Consider the following 27,822-nt stretch of genomic DNA (forward strand, 5'->3'; position numbering starts at 1 on the left):
AGGGAGGGAGGGAGAACGGGGAGGAAGGGAGTCCTCCCTGCAGGCCAGCCAGAGAGGAAGTGCTATTCAGTTGTTCAGGCCCCACCCCACCCCTCCACCAAGGCCTGTTGGATAACTCTAAGTGATTCAGTTAAGTGAGAGAGCATTGGGGGGGGGACACGGGCATTGAAAATGTGGAGGAGCAAAAGGAGCTGGAGCTGCTCTTTTGTCCCAGAAGGGGAGACAGGCCCAGGAGTTACGACAGAGCGGGTGTGGGAAGGGGGCGGAAGGGGTGGTACAGGGGGGATGGATTTGTCACGGCCAGGCCAGGCAGGGCAGAAGCTGGACCTGGGGGCCCAAGAGTGAATGACAGGCGGGAGAAAGCGGGTGTCGCCCGCCCTGAACTCTGCAGGGCCTGGTGGCCGGGAGAGCCCTTCCCTCGGCCCGGGGGCTTTCTCTCCAGCTGAGTTAAAAACCCTTCAGCGTGCTGTTTCCAACAGTGGCCTCTGCTTCCTCCACAGCTGGCCGATAGATCATTACCCCACGGAGAGGGCTTGTTTATTTTACAAAGGCCTTTTACTGGCTCTTGCCCCGGTTCATGCTCTCGGCAGATCAGGCTTCCCGACTCGAGCAGTGCTCGGTGGCTGCTGAGTATTTGCTTATGGCTCGCTGGCTTTCAGGAATATATTCACTTTTTTTTTTTAGAGCCAAACAAAAGAACGTTTGGGAAAGAGACACTGGGCTGGCCCGTGCCCCTTGGGGGGTTGCCGAAGTGAGGAACAGGTGGTGGCGTGCCAGGAAAACGTCACCCTTTTCCTGTCGGTTGGATTGGGCGCTTACTGCTGTTAAAGGGCTAGGCCATCAGTCATGTCTCCACATACTCCGTCTCCCCACTCTTCTTTGGACTGGGGTGGCTAAGAGATGGGACTCTGGGTGACACCTAGGTCTCTGCGGGCCCGTGTCTGCACTGGCCAAGTCCATGGTCATTGTGCTGGGAGCTTCCTGGGGCGCGGCTGGTGTCTGAGTGCTGACACCTTCTGTATGCCAGACCCTTGTCACCTTTTTAGTAGTGTGAGGGAGTTACTTCCTCTCGCTGGTCTTTGGCTTCTTCACCCCGGGCCAGCACTGGCTTCTGCCTCACGGGGCTGTTGGAAGGAGTCACTGAGAATCGAGGCTGAGTGGCAGCACAGAGGGTAGGGTGCTTGCCTTGCCCGTGGTCAACCTGGGTTTGATTCCCTGCTCCCCTCACGGTGCTCATCAGAAGTGATCCCTGAGCTTAGAGTCAGGAGTAAGCCCAGAGCCCCGCCAGGTATGGTAACTCCCAAACCAAAACCAAACAAAAAAATCAAGAAATCAAGATTCGTTCTTGATTCCAGACTCATAGGAAGGACACGATAAGTATCATGTTGGCCATTTCTCTCATCTTTTGAAGTACGTTGCCAGCCCTTCCGCCCAGCTAAGGCTCTTTTGTGGGCTCCTACCAAGGCAGGGAGGGATGCTGGTGAATGTGTCTGGGGGACAGGTGGAGAGTTGTTCACCTCCGAGGGCTTTGGTGGAATGCTGGGGGGTCCTCCAATTGGGGTGTTCAATTGTGGTGCCCATGGGAGCCCTCAAAGGGAGATTCTCCAAAGTGCCCGAACTGGGGTTGGCTGGGCCCCACCTCCCAGGGACACAGACCAGCGTGTCCTCTGATCTCTGCAGTGCTCGCTGAGTGCCTTCTGGAGACCAGCTCCCCTAGGTGGTGCTTTGAGGGGTGTCACAGAGCAGAGAACATAAATGATGGCCAATCCTGTTGGACCAGTGTGCGTCTGTGGTATACAGACTCCATCTCCTACCAGGCTACAAACATGCAACACCCTCAAAACTGATTTTTTTTTTTTTGCTTTCTGGGTCACACCTGGCGATGCACAGGGATTGCTCCTGACTCTTCACTCAGAAATTACCCCTGCTGGTGCTCAGGGGACCATATGGGATGCTAGGAATAAAACCTGAGTCAGCAGTCTGCAAAACAAACACCCTACTTACTGTGCTATTGCTCCAGCCCCTGAAAAAAATTTTTTTCTGGCTTTCTGGGTCACACCTGGTGATGCACAGGGGTTACTCCTGGCTCATGCACCCAGGAATTCACTCCTGGCGGTGCTCAGGGAACCATATGGGATGCTGGGAATCGAACCCAGGTTGGCCGTGTGCAAGGCAAATGCCCACTGTGCTATCGCTCCAGCTCCTGAATTTTTTTTTTTTTAAGTAAAATTTCTATTTATTTATTTTGGTTTTGGGACCACACCTGGCAGTAATCTGGGCTTATTCCTGGATCTACACCCAGGAATCATCCCTAATGGTGCTCAGGGGACCCCCCCTGGGATGCTGGGGATCAAACCCAGGTTGGCCATGTGCAAGACAAACACCCTATCTGCTGTCCTAACGCTCTGGCCCCAAGCTGGGATCTTTATTATGGTTGCTTGATAGATGAGAAATCTAGGCCCCAGATTCTAGCTTGTTTCAGCAGTTAGGAAAACGGTTCTTGCACGGTGGGAGAAATAGGATGTTCGTGCAAGGCAGGTTGTATGTGTAAGGCTGCACGGACACACTTCCTAGAGGTTGGTGAGTTTTCCTTCTAAAGGAGTATGATGTGTCCCTGCAGGGCTGATTGAGCCCATCTGCTCAGCCAGTTGCCGAATTGTTCCCACATGACTCATTGGCTCTCACCAGAACACTCTGGGTTAGGTGCTCCGATTAGCTCCATTTTGTTGTGAAGAATCAGAAGGCCAGAGACATATGTTGTCTGATGTCACCTGGTGAGGACCTGGTGTCACACCCCAGTCTGTCCTCACTCGGTTCCCAGGCATGGCTTTCTCTGCCCTGTGTGTCTTTCTTTCAGAACAAAACTGTGTTATCCTCACTGGCAGGCAAAGCCCCCGGATACTTTTATCTCTCCCAATCAAAGCCATCCCTTGTTGGACAGGTCACTTGAGAACCGACTGAGGAAGGACCGGCTTGGGAGGCCACGTGGACAAGCAAGCCGGAGCCTGTGTTCTTATCCCTCGATGGTTTGATTCTGATTCTGATAACTGATCTGAGTTGAAAAAAGAGAGGCTGGTCACATGCACAATTAAATGCAGGGAAAAGGGAGGGAGGCAGTGATGGTTCTGGAACAGGAGGCAGGAGAAAGGCATCTCTGGTAGTGGACAGATCCCGGGAGTGCAGGTGGTGTGTGCGGGACTGAGGGGCATGTGTTGCCCCAGCAGGACTCTCTGGGGCTTTGGAGAGACTGTCTCCCCTCCTCCTCCTGGCTTCCTGCTCAGTCACTCAGGTCTAGAATCAAGATACAGTCAGGGCTTCGCTGGCATCTTTGATGTTGCTGTTGTTGTTACTATTATGGTTAGTTTTGGGACCGCACTAGTGGCCAGTGCTCAGTGCTGACTCCTGGCTGTGTGCTCAGGGATCTCTCCTGGCCATGTGCAGTGCTGGGGTCATCAGTGCCTTCCCCTTTGTACTATCTCTCCAGCCCTATCTCTGTGTTTTAAATATAAAAGAACTGATCTCAAGGACCAATCAGAAACACCAGCTGCTAACTTTATGCAGACTGGGGTTCTTGGAGCACATCCGTGTTGACCCCCCCTGCTCTTGATATTTCACTAAGGTTAGGCAAGATGTTACTGGTGGAGAGTCAGGAATCCCTGTCGCTTTGTACAACTGATTCTGAATCTACGCTGATCTCAAAATAAAATGGGTCATTTAAATGCTGCAAACTCCAAAGCTACGTGTGTGTGTTAATGCTCAAAAAGAAGCTTGGAAATTCAGTGGGTAACACTTTGCTGCAACCAGTAAACATAAAAATAGCATACGTAAACCTCTCAAGGCAGTGAAAAGAATGAAAAGGAATGGAATGATGATTCATGCTTGAACACTGAGGAACTTTGGAAATATGCCAAGGGAACAAAGGAAGATCTTCCATTTACGTGAAATGCCAAAACAGGCAAATTCATAGGGACAGAGAGTGAATGTTTGGTGTCATGGAAGGAGAGGTGAGAGAGAGGGAGAGAGAGTGGAGAGAAAGAGGGGAGAGAAAGTGGAGAGAAAGAGGGGAGAGGGAGAGAGAGAGGAGAGGGAGAGGGGAGAAAGAGACTGCTCAGGTAACAGGGTTTCCTGAGAGGGTGTGTGTGTGTGTGTGTGTGTGTGTGTGTGTGTGTGTGTGTGTGTGTGAGAGAGAGAGAGAGAGAGAGAGAGAGAGCTCAGGTACAGGTACAGGCTTTCTCTTTGAGTGGTGGCCTAAAACAAGTTTTGCTGATGTTTGTCCAACTCTGATTATATGAAAACCACTGACTGTTACAGATGACTTAAATTGTGACCTGTGAGTTACACCCCCCTCCCCCCCAAGTATAGTGTTTTTTTTTTTTTTTTTTGACAGTTTGAAGAGAAATAGTAACAGTCCTTTGGAATCGGCTGATGCCTTCTGGGTAGAGCACTGTGGCCAATGGTTGTAGCACCTCAGTTCCGGGCCACTGTACCAGGACACGCTTTTAGCGCCCTCATCAGCCTGGTCCTCAGGCCTGTCCCAGAAACCAAGGAAGGGTTTTAGTTGTTCATCTTGGGGACCAAAAATTCTGTGTTGCATGGCGTCTTGCCAGCTGCTCTCTCCTGCGTTTTAGTTTCCTACAGCCCTGCACAGTAGGTTCTTCCCGACCTGCTTTCTAGGAGGGGCCAGAGAATGGACTGCAGGGGCGCTCGGAGGCAGACTTGGCCTCAGCTCGGAGCTCTTGGACCTCACAGCCTTTTCACCGCACGGTCCCTGAGGCCTCACATAAGCACGGAGGTGCGGGTAGCGGGACAAAGGGCTGGCTCTTAGGGAAGTTGAGAGAAACCTGTGAGGTCACTGCACATTGTTTCAGGCATCAGCCCTTTTATGGGTGTGTTTTATTTTGTTTTATTTTTACATTTTTATTAATTAAGTCACTGTGAAGTTGCAAAGTTATTCATGATTGGGTTTCAGGCATACAATGTTTTAGCACTGATCCCTTCATCAGTGCCCACTTTCCTCACCAGTCCCCCACCTCACTCCTATTTGCCTCCTACCCACCAGTCTGCTTCTATGAGAAGCACTTTATATATATACATTTTATATATATAAAATAAAATTTATATATGTTATAACATATCTACAATTTTATGTACTTATATATATTTGGACTGGAGTGATAGCACAGTGGGTAGAGCGTTTACCTTGCACTCGGCTGACCCGGGTTCAATTCCTCCGTCCTTCTCGGAGAGCCCAGTAAGCTACCGAGAGTTTCCCGCCCGCACAGCAGAGCCTGACAAGCTCCCCGTGGCATATTCGATATGCCAAAACCAGTAACAACAAGTCTCACCATGGAGACGTTACTGGTGCCCACTTGAGCAAATCGATGAATAACCAGACGACAGTGCAACAGTGCTACTTATATATATTTATATATTTTTATGTTTATTTATATCATATACTGTCACTGTCACTGTCATCCTATTGCTCATTGATTTGTTCGAGCGGGCACCAGTAATGTCTCTCATTGTGAGACTTATTGTTACTGTTTTTGGCATATCTAATACACCACAGGTAGCTTGCCAGGGTCTGCCGTGCGGGCATGATACTCACGGTAGCTTGTCGGGCTCTCCGAGAGGGGCAGAGGAATTGAACACGGGTCGGCCGAGTGCAAGGTAAACGCTCTACCCACTGTGCTATCACTCCAGCCCTTATATTATATACTATATATGTAAATTTTTTTTTTCACAGAGGGTACATAACACTTGCAGCCGAATGCTTCCCTCCACCGTAGGCATTGCCCTCCACCCCACCACCCCTCCTGCCCCCACCATTCCCCCGGCCCCCCGAGGAGTGGCATGTTCCCTGTTGAATACCATCTCTCTTGTTCTATGTTTCCAGCACCTCTGAGTGTTTGTTATTCCACCGAGATGTTTCTTTATATCCCAGTAGCAGGCATGAGTCCTTAGGACACACTGCTGCCCCCGGAAGTGACCGTGACATTCTGCCCTGCTTCTGGGAGCAGCCCTTCCCAGGAGAGCGGCTGTGGAGAGAGGACTGTGGGAAACATGCCGAGCTTTTCACGGACACGTTTCACAGTGGCGTTAGCTCTGGGAGAGAGAGACATGCTTGTTTCTCCAAAGCCCTCAGCTCAAGCTTTGCATTCCGGGTGAAGAATGTCTAACTGTGGGAGCTGTTTGGGGGTACTCACAGAAGCCATATGATTGCAGAACTGGGGAACAGATACTATTTGTTAGAAATACCGTGGCTGTGTCCACGGTATTTTTACCAAGAGAATGGGCCCTCTTGGTAAAACAGACATGACAGCATAGAGGGGCTGGAGAGGCAAGTGAGAAATGACTTACAGGCAATGAGCGATGCAGAAAGTGGCTCATGGAAGAATCATCAGGCCCCAGAGGGCAGAGTAAGAGGCATATTCTCTAGTTCCGGCCAGCTGTAGTGAAGCTGTTCGGGAGCCGGACTTTGGTGTGTTCTTGGGTAGTTCTTACGCACCCCGAAGTTTGAGGAGCATTGTTTGCAAGGGATGGTCTTGCACACTTTGGGGGCTGAGCCGGGAAATGTGGAGAAACAGCTCCTTCTGTGTTTGATGTGGTCTCGCAGGGCGGAATGTTAGCTGGATGGGAACATCGCCTCCTTCACGGAAAATATTTATTGAGCATTTCCTTAGATGTGGGCTCCGGGGGGAGTTCACATCCCAGAGGCAGAGGCAGATAGCACGCTAAGGGAGCTGCTGCACAAGCTGCTACCCATGGTGATGCCACCCTGGGTTGGCAAGGATGAGCAGGAGGAGTGAGTGCCAGGAGAATGGATTTCCACAGAGGGAGGACAGCTTGTGTTGGAGTTGGGCTGGTCAGAGAATGAGAACTGGTGAGGGGGCCCGGGAGAGGTGAGCGGGGCTCGGGTCTGGGGGAGCCAGGAACTGGGGGAGGAGAGGTACCCGAGGACTTGAGCAGCCAAGAGTCAGGAATGGATAAAAAGTTTGAGGAGATCCTCTGGCTGCTTCTGAACGTGGAACTTGAGGTGGGGAGGTGGTAAGAGATGAAGTGAGTGACCTGGCGAGGCTGGTGAGGGGAGTTTCTGTCTCTGTTGGGAGACAGAATAGGTGTCGTTTTATAGTTTCTTCCTCATCGGTGTTGCTCTCTTTGTCTCCATCATTTTCCTTTCTTTTGTCTGGGTAGGGGCAGGCTTGCTTTAGAAGGGTTTGTCCTTACTGCTTTCCCTAGTTAATGTTATATACAGTCCAGTGTGTGTGTGTGTGTGTGTGTGTGTGTGTGTGTGTGTGTGTCTGCATTAAATTACGTATGCTTCTACTTACAAGTTTTGTGACAAGAGACATAGTACAGGGGTTTAGGCTCTTGCCTTGCATGTGGTCAACCCCATTTCAGTCCCTGGCATACATGATCCCCTCAGCATCCCAAGGTGCAGCCCTGCAGTCACCCCATGTGCTGCCAGGGTGACCCTGGAAATCCCCAGCACCACAGGGCCTGAGCAGCCCTGCGTCCTCCATCCCTTGTGCTGAATTGCCACTTGGTTGGCCAAGAATTGCGGTGAGGGGCTCCCGAACCGCCTCCACACTACACAGGAGACCTGAGCCCCTCCCCCACCCCAAGTGAAACTTTTCAAGAGTAATTTCAGCTTAGACATTCATATTTTTGAGGTACACAAAGCCAGGCTCAGCTCATTGCAATTTAGCTGCGTCCGCGTGATTTGTTCCATTTCAGAAATCTGAGCCCGCTATTATTGCCAGCACTGGCATTTTCTTCGCCGAGAACTGCTTACCTGGTTGCAGAAAATCTAATATACTTTATTTCAAAGAATGATTCATGACATGTTAGGAGTCAGGAGTCCAGGGTTTTATCTCATTTTTGCACACGTTTGATGCGACCTAGGGCAATTTAGTTTAGTTCCTATAGCGTCTTGGCCGTGGGGCGACCGTTCTTCTGGTAAACCTTCTATCAATGCGGAAGTTAGATGAATGCTTCAAGACCTGGTTGGGATAAAAGCAAAAGCATGTGCAAATGCAGGAAGGATCAGGCTGATGTTGCAGGTGTGGGTCTCGAGCAGCGTGTGAGAGAACCATGATTCATGGTAATTGTTGTAGGGGCAGGTAGGCAAGAACCAAGCTGGCCACGATTTTGGAGATTTTGCCAGAGATTTTTCTCTGTCTGAAAAATAAGGAAAACATTGGAGTATTTGAAGGGAGGAGTGGCATACGATTGGTAGATACGCCATTGCCTGTAGTCCCCATAATAAATGTTGGTAGTATTCTCATTTTAAACCAACACAGAAACTTAGGGTAGTGGAGATTAAGTAACTTACTCAGCAGTACCTGCTGCTGGGTAGTGGAGCAATTTCAGGGCAGTCCAAGTCCAGAGTTCTCTGTCTTCCCCATTCGCCTCACTCAATAATAATGTAACAATAGCCACCATTTTAAAAACACTTTGAACTTTTAAGATGAAAGATTACCCTTGAATTACAAAGTGGTATTATGCTGCCGAAATATGAGTGGTGATGAGAGAGTGGATACGCCGGGACCTTTGAAAAGGCCCCGTCTGCATGGCCTGGGGCCAGCGTCTTCAAGTTCCCTGGCATCTGGTGGAGGGGCATCTCACAAGCAGCCCTGGAGGCCGTGAAAGGGCTTGAAAGCTCTGGCCAGCCATTTGACACGGCCATTGTCCAGAAGGACCATTGTCCATGAAAGGGGGCGATTTCAGGGATGGGGAAATCAGATCAGGGCAGTGCATGCACGGTTTCACCCGGGCAGCAGGCCATGCCAAGTTTCTGCTTTCTCCCTCTCCGGCCAGCCGCTGGATTCAAGTGGGCTTTTAGAAGCTGGTTGCAGACATCACTATCTTGGTTTTGGACCCGGGAAGCCTTCCCGAGGGTTGAGTTGCGTAGGTAGCTCCTGGTCCCCGGCGCTTGAGCCTCCTACTGATGATGCGAACGTCTGTTCCTTTCTAGTTGACCACGTCATTCCTGAGCCTGGGACCAGCCTGCTGGCTGCCTTTGACCAGTGGAGGGAATGGGCCGACAGCAAGTCCTGCTGTGACTACTCTCTGCACGTGGACATCACCGAGTGGCATAAGGGCATCCAGGAGGAGATGGAGGCCCTGGTGAAGGACCACGGTAAGTGGCGCTGACCTCATATCCGCCAGGGATGTTTCCATACCAGCACAGGAGTTGGCGCTGCTCTATGAAGAAAAGATCTGAGCAGTGCTTCAAGATCCAATCACGCCTCACCCCTGTGTCCGCTGGGAGAGAGGGTTTGGGCCACAGCAAACTCAGGGAGAAATCAACAGAAAGCCTGAGAGCCTGAGTTTATTAGGGGGACTTATTCTTATGCAACCACTGTTTACAGTGTGGTGGTTAAAGAGAACTGTGTGCTCTGGCCAGCCTGGGAGTGAAGGCTCTGGGAGTAATTGCTCCCAAAGAATAATAATGCGTGTCCCAGAGGGAATTCTGGGTAGGCTTAAGAATGCACCGAGACCCTTGGCAGGCTCTTCCTGCAAACCAGAAAAGAACAGGAGTTGAGGGTAGTGGAACTCCAAGATAACTTGAGGTGTCTTTTTTGTCCCAAGACTTATTTGAGGGAGCAAGATTCTAGGCGTTAGGTTCTGAAACTCTTTCGGGGGCTTGGTGGACACCTGATGACTTCAGTGTGTTTTGAGACCTTGTCCTCTGGAACCTGAGAGATTTAGTCACATTGCCAAACCACAGAATTCTGGGAGACTAGATTCCTGGGGTCATATGTTGACCTCATTGGATTTTTTTTTTTCCTTTTTGGGTAACACCCGACTATGCACAGGGGTTACTCCTGGCTCACGCACTCAGGAATTACTCCTGGTGGTGTTTGGGATTCTGGGAATTGAACCCGGGTCGGCCCCTTGCAAGGCAAATGCCCTACCCGCTTTGCTATCACTCAAGCTTCCCCTCATTGGGCCTTAACCTACGGGGAGATGCCTATTACTTTTGGGTTCTGGCATTTCTAAGCTCAGAAGGATACGCCCATGAGCTGGCAATCAAAGGGCAGGTGGAAAATTTCTAGGCATGGCTGTGAGAGATACCCATAGGCAAAGTAGAAAAGCCAGAGTTAAAGTCCAGAATCCTTGGCTGTTTCGCTGCTCTTCCTCATACCAGCTGCCTGGCCTGGGGCAAGCCCTTTATACTTTGTGAGTCTCAAATTTGAAAACCACTCACACAAGGGCATTGGACTAGATAACCTGAATCATGCCACCATGAAGGATCCACATAACAGAAAAGAGATAACTCTGACCCTTCCCATGCTTGAGAATGTGGAGACGCAAATGGAACTTCACGTTGGAAACATGTAATGAGTCTAGTCCTGCTGGCTGGGAGGGGCATCGTAGCAATGTTGTTCTGAGACCAAGGGGGCAGGCTATTCTGAAGTACTAAACTCAGATGGCACCAGCACCCCCAGGTGGCTTGAATTAAGCTCTGAGGCCAGAAGGTTGCCAGTACAATTTTATTTTTTTTCTTTCGTGATGGATGCTGGCCAGGGATGTTTGGTCTGGTGACTCTGAGATAAACTCTAAAATGCCAGGACAAGAATCACCACATTTGCTGGTTGCTCTAATGGACCGTCCCTAATTTAAAAGTGTTTTTGGAAATCAGTGTGGAGGATGGAATGTTTACCCAAAAAAAGACATTTGTTATACATCAGCCACAGTAAATTCATTCTGTTGTGAAAGTCACAACTGTAGGGACTAGGGCAGCTGTGTTTTTACCCTCTAATTATGGCAAAGTACAATATAATGTAAATTTTACTCCCTTTCTTTATGTGTTTTGTGTGCTTTTACTATATATGTATATATATATATTTAGGTTATCTTTGATTTATGCTGCCATTGTGAATGATATATTAATATTGAAAATATTTTGGAGTTTATTTTTGCTGTTGTAAAACTATTGCCTTATTTAAACTATACCCATGAAAGTCTATGATATTGTAACTTAATGATAAATAAGTTTTAAAAAATGGTGGGGAGAGAAGTAGAGAAAAAAGAAAGGTTTTTTTTACGCAGTTGTTTTGCATTAAAATGTTTAGCTCTATTAATTTTCAGAATTTTATATTATGCTGAAGCTTCTTTTTCAATAATGACTTCATTTGAAGTAATGCTAAGTTTCTTTTTAGCATTGGTACTTTTTAATTTTTAAATCCAACAATCATGCATGGGAGTTTATTCAATACATGCTCTATAATTGATTCAATGATACATTCATTTTTGATCCACATAGTGAATTATATTGATAGATTTTTTTTTTGCTTTTATTTTTAGTATTTCTTTAAAGTTTTCTAATTACATCCAGCTGTGCTCAGGGCTTATTTCTGAGTCTCTCCTCAGGGATTGCTACTTAGTATTTGGGGGACTTTGTGCAGTGAACCAGGGTCAGCCACGATAGACCCAGGGTCAGCTGCATATAAATAAGGCAAGCATCTTAACCCCCTGTTCCATCTCTCCAGTCTCTAGAAGAGTAAATTTCTTTTTTTTGGTCACACCCGGCGATGCTCCTGGCTCATGCACTCAGGAATTACTCCTGGCGATGCTCTGGGGACCATATGGGATGCTGGGAATTGAACCTGGGTCGGCCGAGTGCAAGGCAAACGCCCTACCTGCTGTGCTGTCACTCCAGTCCCAATTTCTTTTGTTTTTAATCTTCATTTTTATGAGATTCAATTTTTGTTTCTTGGGCCACACCCATTGTGCTCAGTGATCATTCCTGGTTGTGCTAGGGGATGGTATTTGTAGTTCTGGGGTTGAACCAGGGTTGGCCGCAGACAAAGCAAGCACCTTACTCACTGTGCTAGCTCTTCAGCCCTTCTGCTTTTGTTTTATTTCATTTAAAACTGAAAATTAGTTATTATAGTTTTCATCACATGTTTGTTTACAATAGTGTTAGCATTTATGTTTTTGATGTACTTAATAAGCGTCCTTCAGCACCACCAGAGTCTCCAAGATCCGCCACCAGTGCTTTTTTGGTACTTCTAATTTGTCTGGTCATCCCCCCCCACTTCCCTTGATCATTTTTAAGCTTGGAATTCAGTGGCACTAAGCACATTTTCATTCTTACGAATTGTTGCCCACATATATCTGAACGTACCTTTCGAACCCGAAACTCTGCATCCAGTAACTGATAGCCATCGCCTATTCTGTTATTCCCCCAGCTTCTTACAGTTCCTGTTCTATATTTTGTCTTTATGAACAACCCATGCAAGTGGACGTCTACTTATATGACTAATTTGTTCTTTCGAAATGATTTTATTTACCATAATGTCCTCAGTCTGGGTGTATCCCTGTGGTTAGCATGTATCAGAAATATCTTCATTTTAAGCTTTGATTGTTCTAGTGTGTGTATAGAGCACATTTTGTGTAGTAGACACTTAACTTTCCTCCTCTTAGCTTTGTGAATTAAGCTACTGGGAAGATGTATGGACAACTTCTTTTTCGAATAGTTTTTGACTGAGAAAAATTGGAAGAATACTCCTTTGTGCCCACACGAATTAGTTTTTATTCCACAAACTTTATTATTCTGTCTTCATCTCGTTTTCTCTATCTCAACACATATTTATAGTATTTAGAACTTGCTCATCTTTTCGGCCTTCTTTGGGTGACCTGGCTCTGTTGAGGTCACACGCCACCTCTGTTTTGTCCTTAGGGGTGAATTCCTTCCTGGTGTACATGGCTTTCAAAGATCGCTTCCAGCTGACAGATTCCCAGGTAAGACACGTCCACCTTGTGGCACAGGGTTGGTGGCGCTGGTGCATTCGGGTCAGTGCTGTTGGCTCGAAAGTGGCTGTCCGTGCTTTAGCTTCATGGGAAATGGCTGCTGGCTGAGGTCCCTGCTGTGACTCTACCTTTAGGGAGTGTAAGTGCCCTGGCCCCAGCCCCCTGGACTGCTCCACCAGCCTCTCCATCTGCCGGGGACAATGTGTGTGTGGTTCTGAGTGTCCTCGGTACCCATCTGGCTGTGGTCACGGCTTCTCACCTTTAATCTGTGTCCTGGTTGGTTCTGCTGCCCGTTATTTCCTAGAGAGTTTGCTGCTCTCTCTACAGCCCTTGGCGCTTGGCTATTGTCTCAGCAGAAACGGCCCAGGGGCACTGTTTCTGGTCCCTGAGGCCGACAGGGCCATGACTGGACACCCGTGGATGCCTGTCTCTCATGTCACCCTCCTTCTCTTCTCAGATCTATGAAGTCCTGAGCGTGATCCGGGATATCGGTGCCATCGCCCAGGTCCATGCAGAGAATGGTGACATCATCGCAGAGGTATGGCCTTGTCTCCCTCGTTTCTTTGTGACCCGCAGAGAAAAAGCAAGGACTCAGAGTTTCTGAGAGGCAGCTTCCAGGGTTAGCACCCATAGCTGGAGTGCAGATGCCTCAATTGGATCCCTGGCACCAGAGGGACCCCACCGAACACCACTGGCTGCAGGCCTGATTGCGGCCCGGCGCCCAGTGCTGAATCACCAGGCCCCGGGCACCAGCCTTCAGGCCTGCATGGCCAGACTCGGTATCTCCAGGGGTGGCCCCGGGGCTCCCTCAGCCCTGCTGGGGCCGCTCCTGAGCTCAGAGTCTCCCCAACAGTGTGAGACGTCAGTCACGGCGTGTCCTGGTCATGCACCTTATTCCTCTCCGTGGGAAAGTAATTTCTCTCTGTGCAGCATCTCCAGCCTGGGGCCTCTTGGCCGTACAAGGCCATTACCCCTCTAGCCTCAGGCTGGGAGAGTGGCCGCGACCCCAGGGAGCACAGATATTTTGGGGAGGCTAAAATTGAGCCCTTCTAGCTTAGTGGGAGGGGGACCCAAAACCAGACCTTGAACCCTTCTCTTCTCCTCCGGGCTGAGCCATGGGTGTTTGCCTGCCCCGGGGAGGAAGTGAGACCCGGCTGCCCGCAGTCAGCTCGCCTGCAGCCTCGCCCTCCTTAACCATTGCAGGAGCAGCAGAGGATCCTGGACCTGGGCATCACCGGCCCCGAGGGACACGTGCTGAGCCGGCCTGAGGAGGTGAGTGGGGGGCAGCTCTTCCTGGGCCCCGTAACGCAGTCACGCGGATTGGAAAGCTCTTCTTGTCATCTCCAAGGCACGGGGCGATCTCTAGCACTTGGGGTCCCTGAGCACTGCCAAAGCTGCCCAGAACCCCTGGTCCGTGGAGGGCGGCTGCGCCTCACCACGGGGTGTGGGTCCTCTGGAGGCCCCAGTCCCACATCCGTGTGTCCACACAGACACCCCGGGTGCAGGCTGAGCTGTGGGCCAGGTGGCACGGCTTGCTACTCCTGCTGACGTCACGTCACTGATTGCTAAGATCTCTCTTGGCTCGCCATCACCAGCATCTTATCCTGCAATCTGGGGTTTGTGGTTCGTGTCTGGGCTCCGTAACACAGTCACAGGGGTGTCAAAGCTCTTGCAGTGATTTCCAAGGCGTAGGGCGAATGGCACCTGCTCAGTGCTCCGTCTGAAAGGGTTATAGCAGCACCAGCCGAGTCGCTAGAGAGAATGTTTCCGGATGGAGGGGATGCAGCCCAGGAGCCCTGTGAGCCAGGGTGCGAGCTGACGCAGGGTGAAACACAGTGTCTCGGGGGCCAGGCTAAGCTTGACGTGGGGTGTGCACATCTTCGTGATAGAGAATCTGGTTTTGGAACTTAGGATTTGTGGTCTTTGAGTACTTCTCTGAAATTGGCTTCCCCGTGGTCTTTCTAAATCCGGCTTTGAAGAACGGACAGTTCTGAGCCCAGACAATGGAGACTCTTCTGGAAGTGGAAGGCTTTCTCCTCAGGGGAAAGGAATGATGGCAGAGGGACTAGGGCAGGAGGGCAGCTAATCACTGAGGACCTGGACATGGGTGTCGAGCATAAAAGTTCAGAGTTTCCTTCTAGACAGGGAGGGGGGTGCTTAGGATGCTGGTTTCACTCTCAGAACCACTGCAGCAGAATGGGTCTGTTCTCTTGGAGTCTGGGAAGCTGTTCGAGTTAAGTCCTGGGGCTGGCAGGGGAGGGTTCTGCCCACCTCATCAGAAAATGAACCCGGGAGGCTGCCTGAGTCAGGATGAGGTGCCACTGAACCCACAGCCCTTAGCATCAGACTTTGGGGGAAGCTGATGAGACTGGAAGGGGAGAAAGGACACTAATAGGAGGCAGAGAAAAGCCAAGGTGAGAGCTGCTTGGAGGAGCGTCTGGCACACATGGGAGACACTGTCCTTTTCACGCACACATAAGATGTACACACAGGTGCACATATCGACACATTCATCCAGATGTTCATATGGATACAGGTAGACACACACAAACAGAAACTCATACAGACGTGTACACACAGTGCCCATCCAGACACGCAGAGACACGCTCACATGGAGACGGGCGTGCAGACACACAGATGCATACATGGACACATTCATACAGGCACTCTGTAGGCACACTCAGATATGCTCGCACACCAGATGCTCACATAGACACAGACATGTATGGATGCTCATATACACACAGACGTACACACAGAATATACAGAGTTGCTCAGACAGGCACACAGAGACCTGCAGACACAAATTCTCATGTACACACGCAGACCCACCCATCAGATGCACATGCAGACACACATACAGACACACAGGTGATCCTACAGGAAATACAGGTAGACGCGCGAGTGCACACACACACACACACACACACACACACACACACGTAGGGATATGAACACACCAGGGCGCCTGCAGTACCATCTAAGACCCCAAGGACATTTTCCTTTCTGCAGATGAAGGATAATAAATTCTGAATTTTGTCTCCATGGGCCGTGGACATATGGGTTCTCCAAGAGCAGCCAACCTTCCCATGTACTCTTAGGGGAGTACAAGGCTAAACTGGGGCCAGCACAAGGTCGAGGGAGGTGGAGGTCTCTGTGTTAGCTGCAGAGAGCCCCATGCCACGACTGAGGCTGGTGGCCAGTGATTTGGAGGAGCGAGACAGGATTATATTTTATATATATATATGTATATATATATATATATATAGAGAGAGAGAGAGAGAGACAGACAGACAGACAGAGAGATAGAGAGGCAGAGAGACAGTAGGGATGCTTCAGGTACCGGAGCTGATTTTATATGCCCCTCACACGTGTATAAACACTAATATGTGCCCATATAGGTATAGATACCATTTTCCTGGCCCAGATACCAGAAGATTGCCTTCTGGGACTTTGTTTTCCTCTTGCGCCTCATTTCCCTGCTTTAACCAATATCCTGGATAAACTCCTTGGGTGGGAGGGCCAGCACGAGCTCTGAAGCTTCAGGCTTCCTGAGTTTCTTGGTTCTGCCCTGAGTCCTGAAATACTTTGGGCTACCAGCCTTTGTGCCGCAAGGACCCGGGGAAATGGAGGGATGACTTGGCTTTTGTGGGCTTTCTTTGTCCAGTGTTCGGGGGCGGGGTTTCCTGCGCACCCGTGGGTACCAGAACTGCATCTCAGTTCCACCGCACTTGGTGACAGTTATGAGAGAGACACAGCAGAACCTCCTTCACGCAGTTCTCGGGGGCCCCTTCACGTGAGCTGTGCGGCCGTCTCTGGGCATCCCCCCGACCTCCCACTGCCAGAGGGCTCCTGTGGAGATATTAAAGTCAGACTTCCCCAGACTGGGGAGCTAGAAGTTTCCGGGTCTAGCCTGCTCCCCCCCCCACACCTCCTGCCCACCCACTATTTGTAGACCATGTGCATTGTCCCTTCCCCGACACCCACCCGTGAGTGCAGAGCCAGTGGTGTGTGCCGTGTGGTGGTCGCCCCGGGACAGGGATCCAAACCCGCCCTGCACTCACTGCTGCTTCGAGGAGAGCAGATGTCACTCACCCTGTCACGCGGGGCCCCTTGAGGGAGCCTGCTTCTCCCTTCCTCCTGATGGCTCTGTCCCCCAGGTCCCTGCAGAGCTGACAGCCCCATCTGGGCCTCACGCGACAGCAGAGGCTTGCGGGGGAGAGTTGTTCTGATCTCAGAAATTAGGGTTTCTCTGGATTACACTCAGGAGACTCTCTGCTTTTCCTGGGTCAGAGGCAGGAGACTTCTCGGGGCGGTCGTGACTGACAAGTCCAGAGTCCCCAGCAGTTCCTTAGCGGGTGGACAGATGCAGGAGGGCTCCCAGGAGCTCTTCACGCCCTGTCAAGCCTTCGCATCTCCTGAGCGGGTCCGTGGGGTGATGGTTACACGCTGGACTCTGCAAAGCCTTCATGAAAGGCTGCATGGCGTGGGGCTCGCTCCTTTATCCGCTTTCCAGAGTCTTCCGCTTCTCAGTTGACTCTGAGGTACTGCTTCACTGGATTTGCTGCTGCTCTGAGCACCGCCATCCTTATCACGGCCCCAGGCACCGGCCGGCACTTCTTCCTCTGCCACTGTGAACATTTTTCCGTTTGTCTCTAGGGTTCTCTGTGTTCAACCTTGTTTATTAGTAGAGGGGAAACAGAGGACCATACTGAGGGCACTTGGGCTTCCCGGGCTGTGAGGTTGTCTCTGCCAGTAGAGATGATGGCTAGTTCATGTGCAGAGGAGAACGCTGATGGTTTCCGGGTCAGATGCTGGTGTCCTCCTGGCTAACTGTGCTTCCAGTGCACAGGACCATGTCCTGCCACTTTTTTTTTTCTTTTTCTCACAACCCAATCATAAGCTTACCCTGCAGGATATTCTGCGTAGAAAGGGAGGTGGTAAAGGATGCTGAAATCTAGAAACCATCCCACCTGCAAAGGGTGTCTGAGCCCGAGTTAGTGCCGAGAAGGTGCTGGGCCCTCTGGGAAATGGTGAGTGAGAAGGTGGTTCCTGCTAGAAGCATTTCCGGATGAGTTGGGAAGGAAGGCATGATGGGGCGGGTGGCATGTGGTGGGCCCGGGAGCCCGTGGCAGCAGGGAGGCTGGTGTCTGGGAAGAGAGTGGGGACTTGGAAGATGATGAATTCTTTGCAGTGAAGGGAGTTTTCTCAGTGGGACTTAAAGGAAGTGTAATTAGGGGAGTGGGCTGTGAAAGGCAGGTCTTACATTGACACTTGTACTAATACTGTTGTGTGTCCTGATACAGCTGTGTACTGGTACTTGTGTGTACCGACACTGTTGTAAGTCCTGACACTGCTGTGTATACTAGCACTTGTGTGTCCTGACACTTGTGTATACTGGTACTTGTGTATCCCAACACTGTTGTGTGTCCTGACACTTGTGTATCCTGACACTGCTGTGTGTGCTGATGTTTACTGACACCATGGTGTGTCCTGAGACTGTTGTGTGTGATGACACTTTGTGTATTCTTCAAAGATTGTTTCCGTCTCTGGACCCCAGGGCCTCGGTTTTGAAATCAGAGAACGGAGCCAGGTCACTGTGAGCTCTGTTCTGAGCAAATGATAGTTTCAAACGGTGACACTATTTTCTTTTTATTTTTTAAAAAAACTTTATTGAATTACCATGAGATAGTTACAAGCTTTCATGTTTGGGTTACAATCACACAATGATCAAACACCCATCCCTCCACCAGTGCACATTCCCCACCACCAATATCCCGGGTATACCCCCCTTTCCCACCCTCCCCCTGCCTCCATGGCAGACAATATTTCCACACTCTCTCTCTACTTTTGGGCATTATGGCTTGCAACACAGACTCTGAGAGGTCATCACATTTGATCCATTATCTACTTTCGGCATGCATCTCCCATCCCAACTGGTTCCTCCAGCCATCATTTTCTTAGTGATCCCTTTATTCCATCTGCCTTCTCCCCTCCGCTCATGAAGCAGTCTTCCAGCTATGGGACAATTCTCCTGGCCCTTGTATCTACTGTCCTTGGGGGTGACACTATTTTCATACTGTTTTCAAGCAGGACAGTGCAGCCCGGAGCCTAACAAGTGAAGGGCAGCTTCTGTTCCTTGAGAGCTTCTGCGTTTATGCACAGAAGCCTAGTGGAGCTTCCTCCGGGCTCTGGGGGGCTGTGGAGAGGGGGATTTAAACAACCTTCACGGTTCACGAGGCACCCTTGGAGTTTGGTACTTAGGTGACCCTCACCCAGGCCTTTGGGGGGCAGGGCAGGGGCGAGACAGCTTTCAGTGGAGGAGCGGAACTAGGCCAGTGAGCGTGGGAGCCGGGCGTTCCGAGTGGGCTGGGGAGACCTGGCGCCTTCCTTCCTCGCGCTCCCCGGTGAGGATGTCTACACTGCTTGCTCTGCCTGTCCCAGTCGTGGCTCTGGCCTGCAGCGCCCAGTAGTGACGAATGTCTGCTGCCGTGTGGGGGTAGGTGGTGGATTGGGAATTTACCAGCGCTGCTGGGAAGTCCTGAGGATTCTGGAAAAATCCTCTGTACTTGGACGCTGTAGAATTTTAAGGTGATTTCAGGGTCCGCCCCCCCACTTCTCCCCTAATCCCCCCCCCCCCACCTCCTCTGCTGCTCAGGCCAGAGGCATTGTAACTGGGCCAAGGACAGGGAGGGCTGACCTCTCAGCTATTCCAGGAATTAACATTTCAATGTTTAATGAGCTTTTTCAAGAGCTCTTTTTCGGTTGGCCTCTGGATTTCGAGGCATCTCTCTTCGCACAGTGGATGCCCGAAAGGCCAAGTGTGAATGAAGCTGTCTTGGTTTCTGCAGTTAGATCACCACTTAATGCAATCAGAGAACTTCAGGTCTAGGCCAGACTCTGGCAGAGGCTGGGCTGGCCGGGATGGTTTAGTCAGGGGCTCAGTTATTTCTTGTGAAAAATAGCAGTTCTTTATGGAAGAGTCTAATTTTAACCAATCTCCTAAAATGAACTCTTTTGTTGTTGTTTTTTCCAGTAAACATTTTGGAACACCCTCGGTGCACTGGTGCCGTGGGGACAGTTTGGGGTGGGGCACCGTGGACCAGACCTTAATGAAATTCAGCCCCTGGCCTCTTTAAGAGTTAAAGCTACAGTTGCTGTCAGGACACGGGAGGGAGCAGTGGGCTTGGGCGACCCTGTTGTTCCACAGCTTCACCTTTTTCAGTGGCTAATTACCCTGAAAGAGAGAACTGGAACTAAGTCTTAGCTGGGGAGGTGCTTAGCAGTAATCTCTCAGGGTCTTCGAAAGACCAATCGCCGAAGCGTCGGAATGAAAGAATTAGATATTAATGAAATCAGCTCTTACTGCGCCTGCCAGAGGACAGTCCGTACCAGTCTGGGCCTCGCCACATCATGTTTCAGAGACAGAGGCCTTTGGTATGCACAGCAGCTATGTGCTGTGCGCCCTGTGAGACCCATTCTTTGTCCGTGGGTGATGTTGGCAGCCCTGGGGGCATCTGACAGGAGCGTGGCACAAAACAGCACGTTGCTGGCCAGGGACACTTAGGAACAGCCGAGCAAGTGTACTAGAACGAGAGCAAGCAGTGTGTGTGTGCCTGGTGGGTTTCGGACGTTACCAAGCGTAACATCCCCTAGCGTGTGATTACCCATCTTATCTGGGTCCCTGCCCAGAGTTACCGACACTTTGCGTCTCACACTGGGCCTGGGCCTAAGAACCTGCATTTCTCATAGCCTGCAGACTGATGACTGATTACCCATCGTGAACCCTTCACAGAAGGGCCACGGCCTGGAGAACTATTACTAGGCTAAGGCGCTTACTGCAGATGGTCCCCCCGAGTACCTCTAGGAGTGACCCCTAAACATTACAGAGAGCTCTAGGCCCTGAGCACGGCCAGGTGTGGCCCAAATCCTCCCCACTACACTTCCCCTGTGACAAATAAGGTCAGGATGAGCCAGGTAGATTGCTCAAATGGGAGAGGGCTCGGAATTAGGCCTTGGTACTGGACTGGAGCGATAGTGCAGCGGGTAGGGCGTTTGCCTTGCACGCAGCCGACCCGGGTTTGATTCCTCCATCCCTCTGGGAGAGCCCAGCAAGCTACCTAGAATATCCCGCCCCCACGGCAGAGCCTGGCAAGCTACCAGTGGCGTATTCAACATGCCCAAAACAGTAACAATCAAGTCTCAGAGTGGAGACATTACTGGTGCCCACTCGAGAAATCGATGAACATCAGGACAGCAGTGTGACAGTGTGACAGTGCTACAGTGCTACTGCATTGCGAACCTCCTTCCCATCCCCCCTACACACACACACACACACACACACACACACTGATCTATTCCCTATATAAGCAGTGAACATGGGATCAGGAGAAATGCCGTGTGATGACAGCTAATTGTTATTAAGTGACTTTGGGGTGAGTCACACCCCTTCCCATGGGGTCTTGAGGATGCGGTGGCCTCACTGCCCCCTCTGGCCTCACGGTGGGTGGAGGGGGCTGGTGGCGCGTCATCAGCTGGACCCATTTCTCACATGCAGATGTTCTGTTGTAGGTGGAGGCCGAAGCCGTGAATCGCTCCATCACCATCGCCAACCAGACCAACTGCCCCCTGTACGTCACCCGGGTGATGAGCAAGAGCGCGGCCGAGGTCATCGCCCAGGCCCGGAAAAAGGGTGAGCACTGCCGCCGCCGGTGACAGCGGGCAGGCTGGAGGTTGCGCGGGCAGGTTGGAGGATGCGCCCGCAGGGAGGCCCCTTTTCCGTACCCCGGTGCCAAGTGGCGGCTTTCATCATGTTCCAGCATTAACCTAATTACCGCCGAGCAAGGGAAGGAGCTCCAGTTTCCCCCGCTCCGGTCCACCGGGCCGGCCTGGCTCGGCTCTGTTTCAAGGGCACGCAGCAGTGGGGGGTCACGGATGGCCACCCCCCTCCACCCCATAGGAAATTTGGGTTTAATTTGGCGCAGTCTAAATAAACTGGGCACACACACGGATGATGTCACTTTCCATCTGCTGCAGACTTCTGGGGGGGGGGGCGTTACATTGCAAAACCCGTTTCCCCTTGGTGGCTGGGAGGGATTTCTGCCTGCCAGGGTAAGTGGGAGAGTCTTGTGCGCGTGTGGGGTGTGGGGCTGGGCTCTGCGCGCCCCCCAGGGTCCCCGTGCGCAAGTCACTGACAATAAATAAATGACAGTGATAGATTCTGGGCCCAAACTGGCTCTCTCTGTGCTGTGTGGGAGTCCAAGGAGTGTGTTCTTGGAAGCCAATTTGCTAAGTGCTTCTTGCAGAGACTTAACCCGGGGTGCCTCATGCATTATGGATGCAGCGTGGCCCTGTGCTTACCTGCTGTCAACTCCGAGTGGAGAATCACACTGTGTCTTTCTTTCTTTCTTTCTTTCTTTCTTTCTTTCTTTCTTTCTTTCTTTCTTTCTTTCTTTCTTTCTTTCTTTCTTTCTTTCTTTCTTTCTTTCTTTCTTTCTTTCTTTTTTTGTCACACCCGGCGATGCACAGGGGTTACTCTTGCTTGGCTCATGCACTCAGGAATTACTCCTGGCGGTGCTCAGGGGCCCTATGGGATGCTGGGAATCGGACCCGGGTCGGCCACGTGCAAGGCAAACACCCCACCCACTGTGCTATTGCTCCAGCCCCCACACACTGTGTCTTGGGTGCGTGGGAGTGAGCCCCACACGGAGAGGAGAGTGAGAGCGTGTGGCCAGCCCCGAGGTTGAGGTGAAGGCAGCCGTCGCACAAAGCACCCGCCCTCCCTCCTTTCCCCACTCTTCCTCTCTCCCTCCTGGGCTTCTCCACCCTGGGGCCTCTCTTATCTCTCCATCTCGAGTCTCCCTTGGGCTCCTCTGCAGGCATCTCTTGATCTCTCATCCCGTCACGCTGCTCCCTGTATCTCTTCATGTCCTTCTTTCTGTCAGGAAGGCCGCACTTGGGCGGAGAAGCGTCCAGTGAGCCGTGACCCACACAAGTAAGGAGAGCAGGAAGGGTTTTTTTTTTTTGTTTTTTTTTTCTCCACTGGTGGAGACTTGGTATGGGCCCTAGAACAAATTGTCCAGTGGCCACTGAGTCAGCGTGTCCCAAGAGATGATGGCTCCCAAACAGACCCAGCCTTTCCTGGCCCCCGGAAACTGGAGCTCTCCTGGGGCCTGAGTCCTGAAGCCTTTTGGATCCACTTCTTGCTCTGTTGCCTTCTTCTCTGAAGCCTGCCCTCTGCTGGCCGTTAGGAGGAATGGCCTTGTCATCTAAAAATGTGGCACCTATTCGGGTCACTTAGGACTTCCCGATTTCTGGGGAAGATGACTGTGGGTGACCCTCCTCCGCGCTCTGCCACCCACACACACATTTTGGAATACGGGACTCTGCCGCTGCACCCAAAGCTCATCACAGAGCGGCTTCTTCTGACTAGCATGGGGGGTGGTTGGCACTGGGTCTGAAAGGAGAATTTCCTGCTTGTTTGCAGCGGTAGCATCCCAGATGATAGTAAGCAGAAAATGAAGCAACACTTTAACATAGTATTTATTTATTTATTTGTAATTTATTTTCTTAATTGAGTCACCGTGAGATACACAGTTACAAAGCTGTTCAGGATCGGGTTTCAGACATACAATGATCCAAAACCCCTCCCTCCACCCGTGTTCACTTCCCACCACCAATGACTCCAGTTTCCCTCCCTCCGCCCCCCTCTCCCTGATCAACATAGTTTTTAATAAAATTTAATCTAATTTAAGAGCTCAGGTCTTATTTTCCAAAGCAAAACTTAAAAATTAAAAATAATTAAAAAAATTTTGACACACATGTGGTTCTATGCAGGGCTGACTTCTGCCTCTGTGTTTAGGGATCACTCCTGGTGGTACTTGGGGGGTTACTCGGGGTATGTGATGCTGGGGATTGAACCCAGGTTGGTTACAAGCAAAGCCAGCTCGGTAGCCACTGTACTGTCTCTCCAGCTCCAAATTCAAACTCTTTTCCTGTTCATATCGGAAGAGAGGACAGTCGTTGGCAGACCGGGGTCCAGGAACCATGGTCCTTTAGCATTGACTGCTCTGTGGCTGCAGAGGGTTGACCCTGCTGCATGTCCTAACTACTTTCTGTGCCTCCGTTTTCTTATTGGAAGAGACAGAGATGGTATCTGCTCACCCAGTTCCACTCTGTTGCTCTGTGACTTGGTGCCTGTGTCCCTCTGTTGTCTGCATAAGCTTAACCTAATCTGTGTGGGAACCGAGTATCGAGGAGAAACGACTTCACTCTCTTCTTGAACCTTCAGCCTGTAAGTTCAGCTGTGTCTCCATTGTGGTTCTTGAGATGGTACTTTCATTCAAACTGGATCCTATCCTGTAATCCTGAAACCCTCTGCTCTAGAAGAACCAGAGCTAGCGGAAAGGCGCCAGTGAGCAAGCCTGGAAGGTTTTACTTGCTCTTAGGATCTTCGTCTCATTCCATCCTATTGGAATTTCATAGCCACACGTGGAGTTTGTCCAGGCAGGAATTTTGTCCCTTGCTTTACTTTGCAACGGAGTACACTCAAACTCTGAGCTAGTAAATGATGGAATGGGGGCTATGGGGATTAAAATATTCAGGAACTGGAGCAATAACTAGTATAGTGGTTAGGGCACTTGTCTTGCATGCGACTGACTCAGGTTCAATCCCCAGCATTCCATTTGGTACCCCAAGCACTGCCAGGAATAATTTCTGAGTGCTAAGCCAGTAGTAATCCCTAAACCCAAAACCCAAACAAAAACCCCCAAATCACCACCCCCCCAAATATTCACATGAGTATCTGACTTCCCTTCATACTGTGAGATTATTTGAATATGAGAAATGCGGTGGTTTCCGTTTTGGTGCCTGTTGGGGTTTAGTTCCTCAGCCAACTTGATAACACTAGAGACAGACTGACACCCAGCAGAGCCATGGACAGATGGAAGCAAAAGATTCCCCAGCGACTAAGCAGGAAAGCAGCATCAGGTTATCTTAAGGGCTGGCACTCTGAGGTCAGTATCCTCTTGCTGATCAAGTCCCAGCTCCACAGCCGGTCACCTGTCCTCTCTAGGTCTCGTTTTCCATCTAAAGGGAGAAAAGTCATAGTGACTCATCCTGTAAGGCAGTGATGGGCGTGCTGGAATGAGGCAATACATGCAAAGATGGAGATAGCAGCCTTGCACACTCTGGGATGGGAGAATGGAGGACTGGTTCGGAAATGAATGCTCGAGCTACTCACACGAAACAAACTCCAGAAACATCTCAAGTGCTCAGGAACAGAGGACTGGATACTGAAACTGATACATATACTCAGTGGAATACCAGAGGCTGGAAGCAAAGATGCAGCCTTGTAGTTGCTACTATGTAGAAGGATCTGGAGAGTATCATGCTGAGTGAAGTTAGTCAGAGGCAGAGGAACAGACACAGAATGATTTTTCTCAAATGTAGGATATAAAGAAACATAATAGAATAACAAATGCTCAAAGGCAATAGAAATGAAGAGCAGGAGAACTGGTATTCATTAGGAAGCTTGCCTCTGGGGTAGAGGGGATATATCAAGGAAGGGAGCACTCGGAGAATGGGGGAGGGGAAAAGTGCCTGCCGTAGAGGCAGGCTGGAAGGCAGGAGGGAAACTGTGGATGGTGGTGGAGAGAAGTGGGCACTAGTGAAGGGAGTGGTGTTGGAACATTGTACACCTGAAACTTAATCATGAATAATGTTGTAACTGCAATTCATGGTGATTCAGTTAAAAGAAAAAAAAACAGAGTGTGCTCACCCAAATCAAGAGTTTCTTTTCGCTAAGGATTGCTTTTCGACGTTCCACGTATTCTTCTGTTCCCTGGAGGCGGGTGTAAGGCACTGCCTCCTTTGTGCTGCTGTTTGTTCATGTGCATAATGGAGGGATTCTTCATTCTTTCCATGAATCTTTTGTTTGTTTGGGGGCCACACCAGGTGGTGCTCAGGGGTTATTCCTGACTCGGTGCTCAGGCATTATTTCTGGTGGTGCTCGAAAGACCAGTTAGGATGTTGGGGAATCGAGCCTGGGTCAGCCATGTGCCGGGCAAGTGCTCTTCCCACTGGACTATTGCGCCAGCCACAATACTCAGTGACTTTTGACCATGTGATACTACAGGCCTTTCCGTTGGAGAAGAGGAACGGTCCCAGCCTCAGTCAGCCCCTTCCAAAGGAGGGAAAGTCACATGGGAAATGGTCAGTGTTGTAAACATAGCGCAAGCCAGGTAGGGTTGAGCACAGGAGAAGGAGCCACACGCACCAGCTGACAGGAGGACCAGTGTCCGTCTATATTTCTCTACTGAAGGCAGCTGCTGAAAAAATCGTGACCTTATCTCCCCTCTCTCACTGACCCCCGGGTGCCTCTGTACCCAGTGACCTCCTGATCCTAAACCTCAGATGGGGTACCGAGGTGCCCGAGAATGTGGGGTGATGATGTTGATCTCGCGGGGTGGGAACTCTCTTCACGTGCCTGCTTGCCTCGTGCGACAGCCGGCCCTCGTCCCCGAGAGGCACACGCTGCTTCCTGCGTTGTTGGTTTCTATCAGGAAGTGGGGATCACCAGCCAGTCCTGCAGGGAAATAGAGGAAGATACAGCAGGGTCAGAATACTTGGGGCCGATAGCATCACTTTCACTCTCAGGAAGAAGTGTGAATCCTATACTATAAATTCATATCTTGGAGGAATTGAAATGTGTCAGTGGGATATTTTGTTCTAGATTGCCCGGTCTTTGGGAGCCTGGGGTTCCAGATTCCTGGCTCTCTCGCTCTCTGCCTGGGTTACAGCACTGGCATTTTCCTAGAACGGACTCCTTCAAACCACCGCGGGTAGACCTATGAAGCCTTGCCTGACCGTAGAGGCCTTCCAAATGAGAACGGTAGCATGTGGGCCGTGCTGATGACTTCATTTGGGAGACACTGTCCTCACCTCACTTCCAGACCCTCTCCACCCCCATGCCAGGACCCAGATGCAGACACAGGACAGTTGTGGCTACTGAGGTTCCATTAAATGCTGGGAGCTCAAATTTGAGACAAGACTTCCTGTGCCCTGCAGGTCAATAGAAGTGGCTTGGGCGTAATGAGAAACAGATGTCCAGGAGCCCCCCCCCCCCCCCCCCCAGAACCATAGCTCAATTTGGGGGCAGAACCCTAGTAGGATGCTAAGTTTTATTAGCTTAAAACCTTGCATGCAGAGGGGCCGGAGCAATAGTCCAGTGAGTAGGGCGTTTGCCTTGCACATGGCCGACCCGGGTTCGATTCCCGGCATCCCATATGGTCCCCCAAGCACTGCCAGGAGTAATTCCTGAGTGCAAAGCCAGGAGTAACCCCTGAGCATCGCTGGGTGTGACCCAAAAAGAAAAAAAAAAAAACCTTGCTAGCAGAGGCAGGAGTATGGGCTGCCTTTGGCGTGCCATAAAGCCTCACCCAGAGCTATGATGGTCAGGGCTTGCCAGAGAAATGCTGAAGTGCACGCACACACATATGGAGAGAGGGAGCGAGGGCTGAGCTGTCTTCAGGGACTGGCACATGCCATTGTGGGCACTGGCAGCTCTGGAGTCTGTGCAGGCAGACTGGGGGCGCGGGGAAGAGTCGCTGTTAGAGCTCAAATTGGAAGGCGGGCTGGAGGCAGAATTCCTTTCCGGCCAATGCCCCCAAATAATAGCAGATGCTCTTAGAGGCTGAGAATTCAATTTATGTTGTAAAGTAGCCATTCAGAGGCTCCTGGGGAAAAGGTTGTTTTGGTTTTTTTGGGGGAGGAGGTAGATATATAAAAATTATAGAGGTCTTCAGATCTCAATCCCATCATGCCAGTATCAGAGATCACTCCCACCTGGGCTCTGCGGCCATATGGGGTGCCAGGACCGAACCTAGATCAGCTGCATTGCAAGACAAACGCTGTAACCACTGTCCTATCACTCTGGCTCCTATTCTGTGGCTTTTATCATAAGACTACAAATACTAATTAACTATGTTGTATATTATATATAATGAAGATAGATTTTAAAAACTTCTTAGCGATATGTAAATTGTGATTCTGACTTGAGAT

General features: G+C 50.5%; 1 protein-coding gene across 2 annotated transcripts in view; it reads left to right on the forward strand.

Annotated features, from left to right (window-relative positions):
• DPYSL2 (dihydropyrimidinase like 2) overlaps positions 1 to 27,822 on the forward strand; it is a 151,168-nt gene that overhangs the window by 103,482 nt on the left and 19,864 nt on the right. For both annotated transcript variants that reach the window (XM_004619136.2, XM_004619137.2), the window contains exons 4-8: positions 8,978 to 9,142; positions 12,692 to 12,753; positions 13,220 to 13,300; positions 13,966 to 14,034; positions 21,334 to 21,454. In XM_004619136.2, the coding sequence (XP_004619193.1) occupies positions 8,978 to 9,142; positions 12,692 to 12,753; positions 13,220 to 13,300; positions 13,966 to 14,034; positions 21,334 to 21,454 (498 nt within the window). The remainder of the gene's footprint in view (positions 1 to 8,977; positions 9,143 to 12,691; positions 12,754 to 13,219; positions 13,301 to 13,965; positions 14,035 to 21,333; positions 21,455 to 27,822) is intronic.

This window comes from Sorex araneus, chromosome 7, assembly GCF_027595985.1.
Source record: "Sorex araneus isolate mSorAra2 chromosome 7, mSorAra2.pri, whole genome shotgun sequence".
NCBI classification, from domain to species: domain Eukaryota; kingdom Metazoa; phylum Chordata; class Mammalia; order Eulipotyphla; family Soricidae; genus Sorex; species Sorex araneus.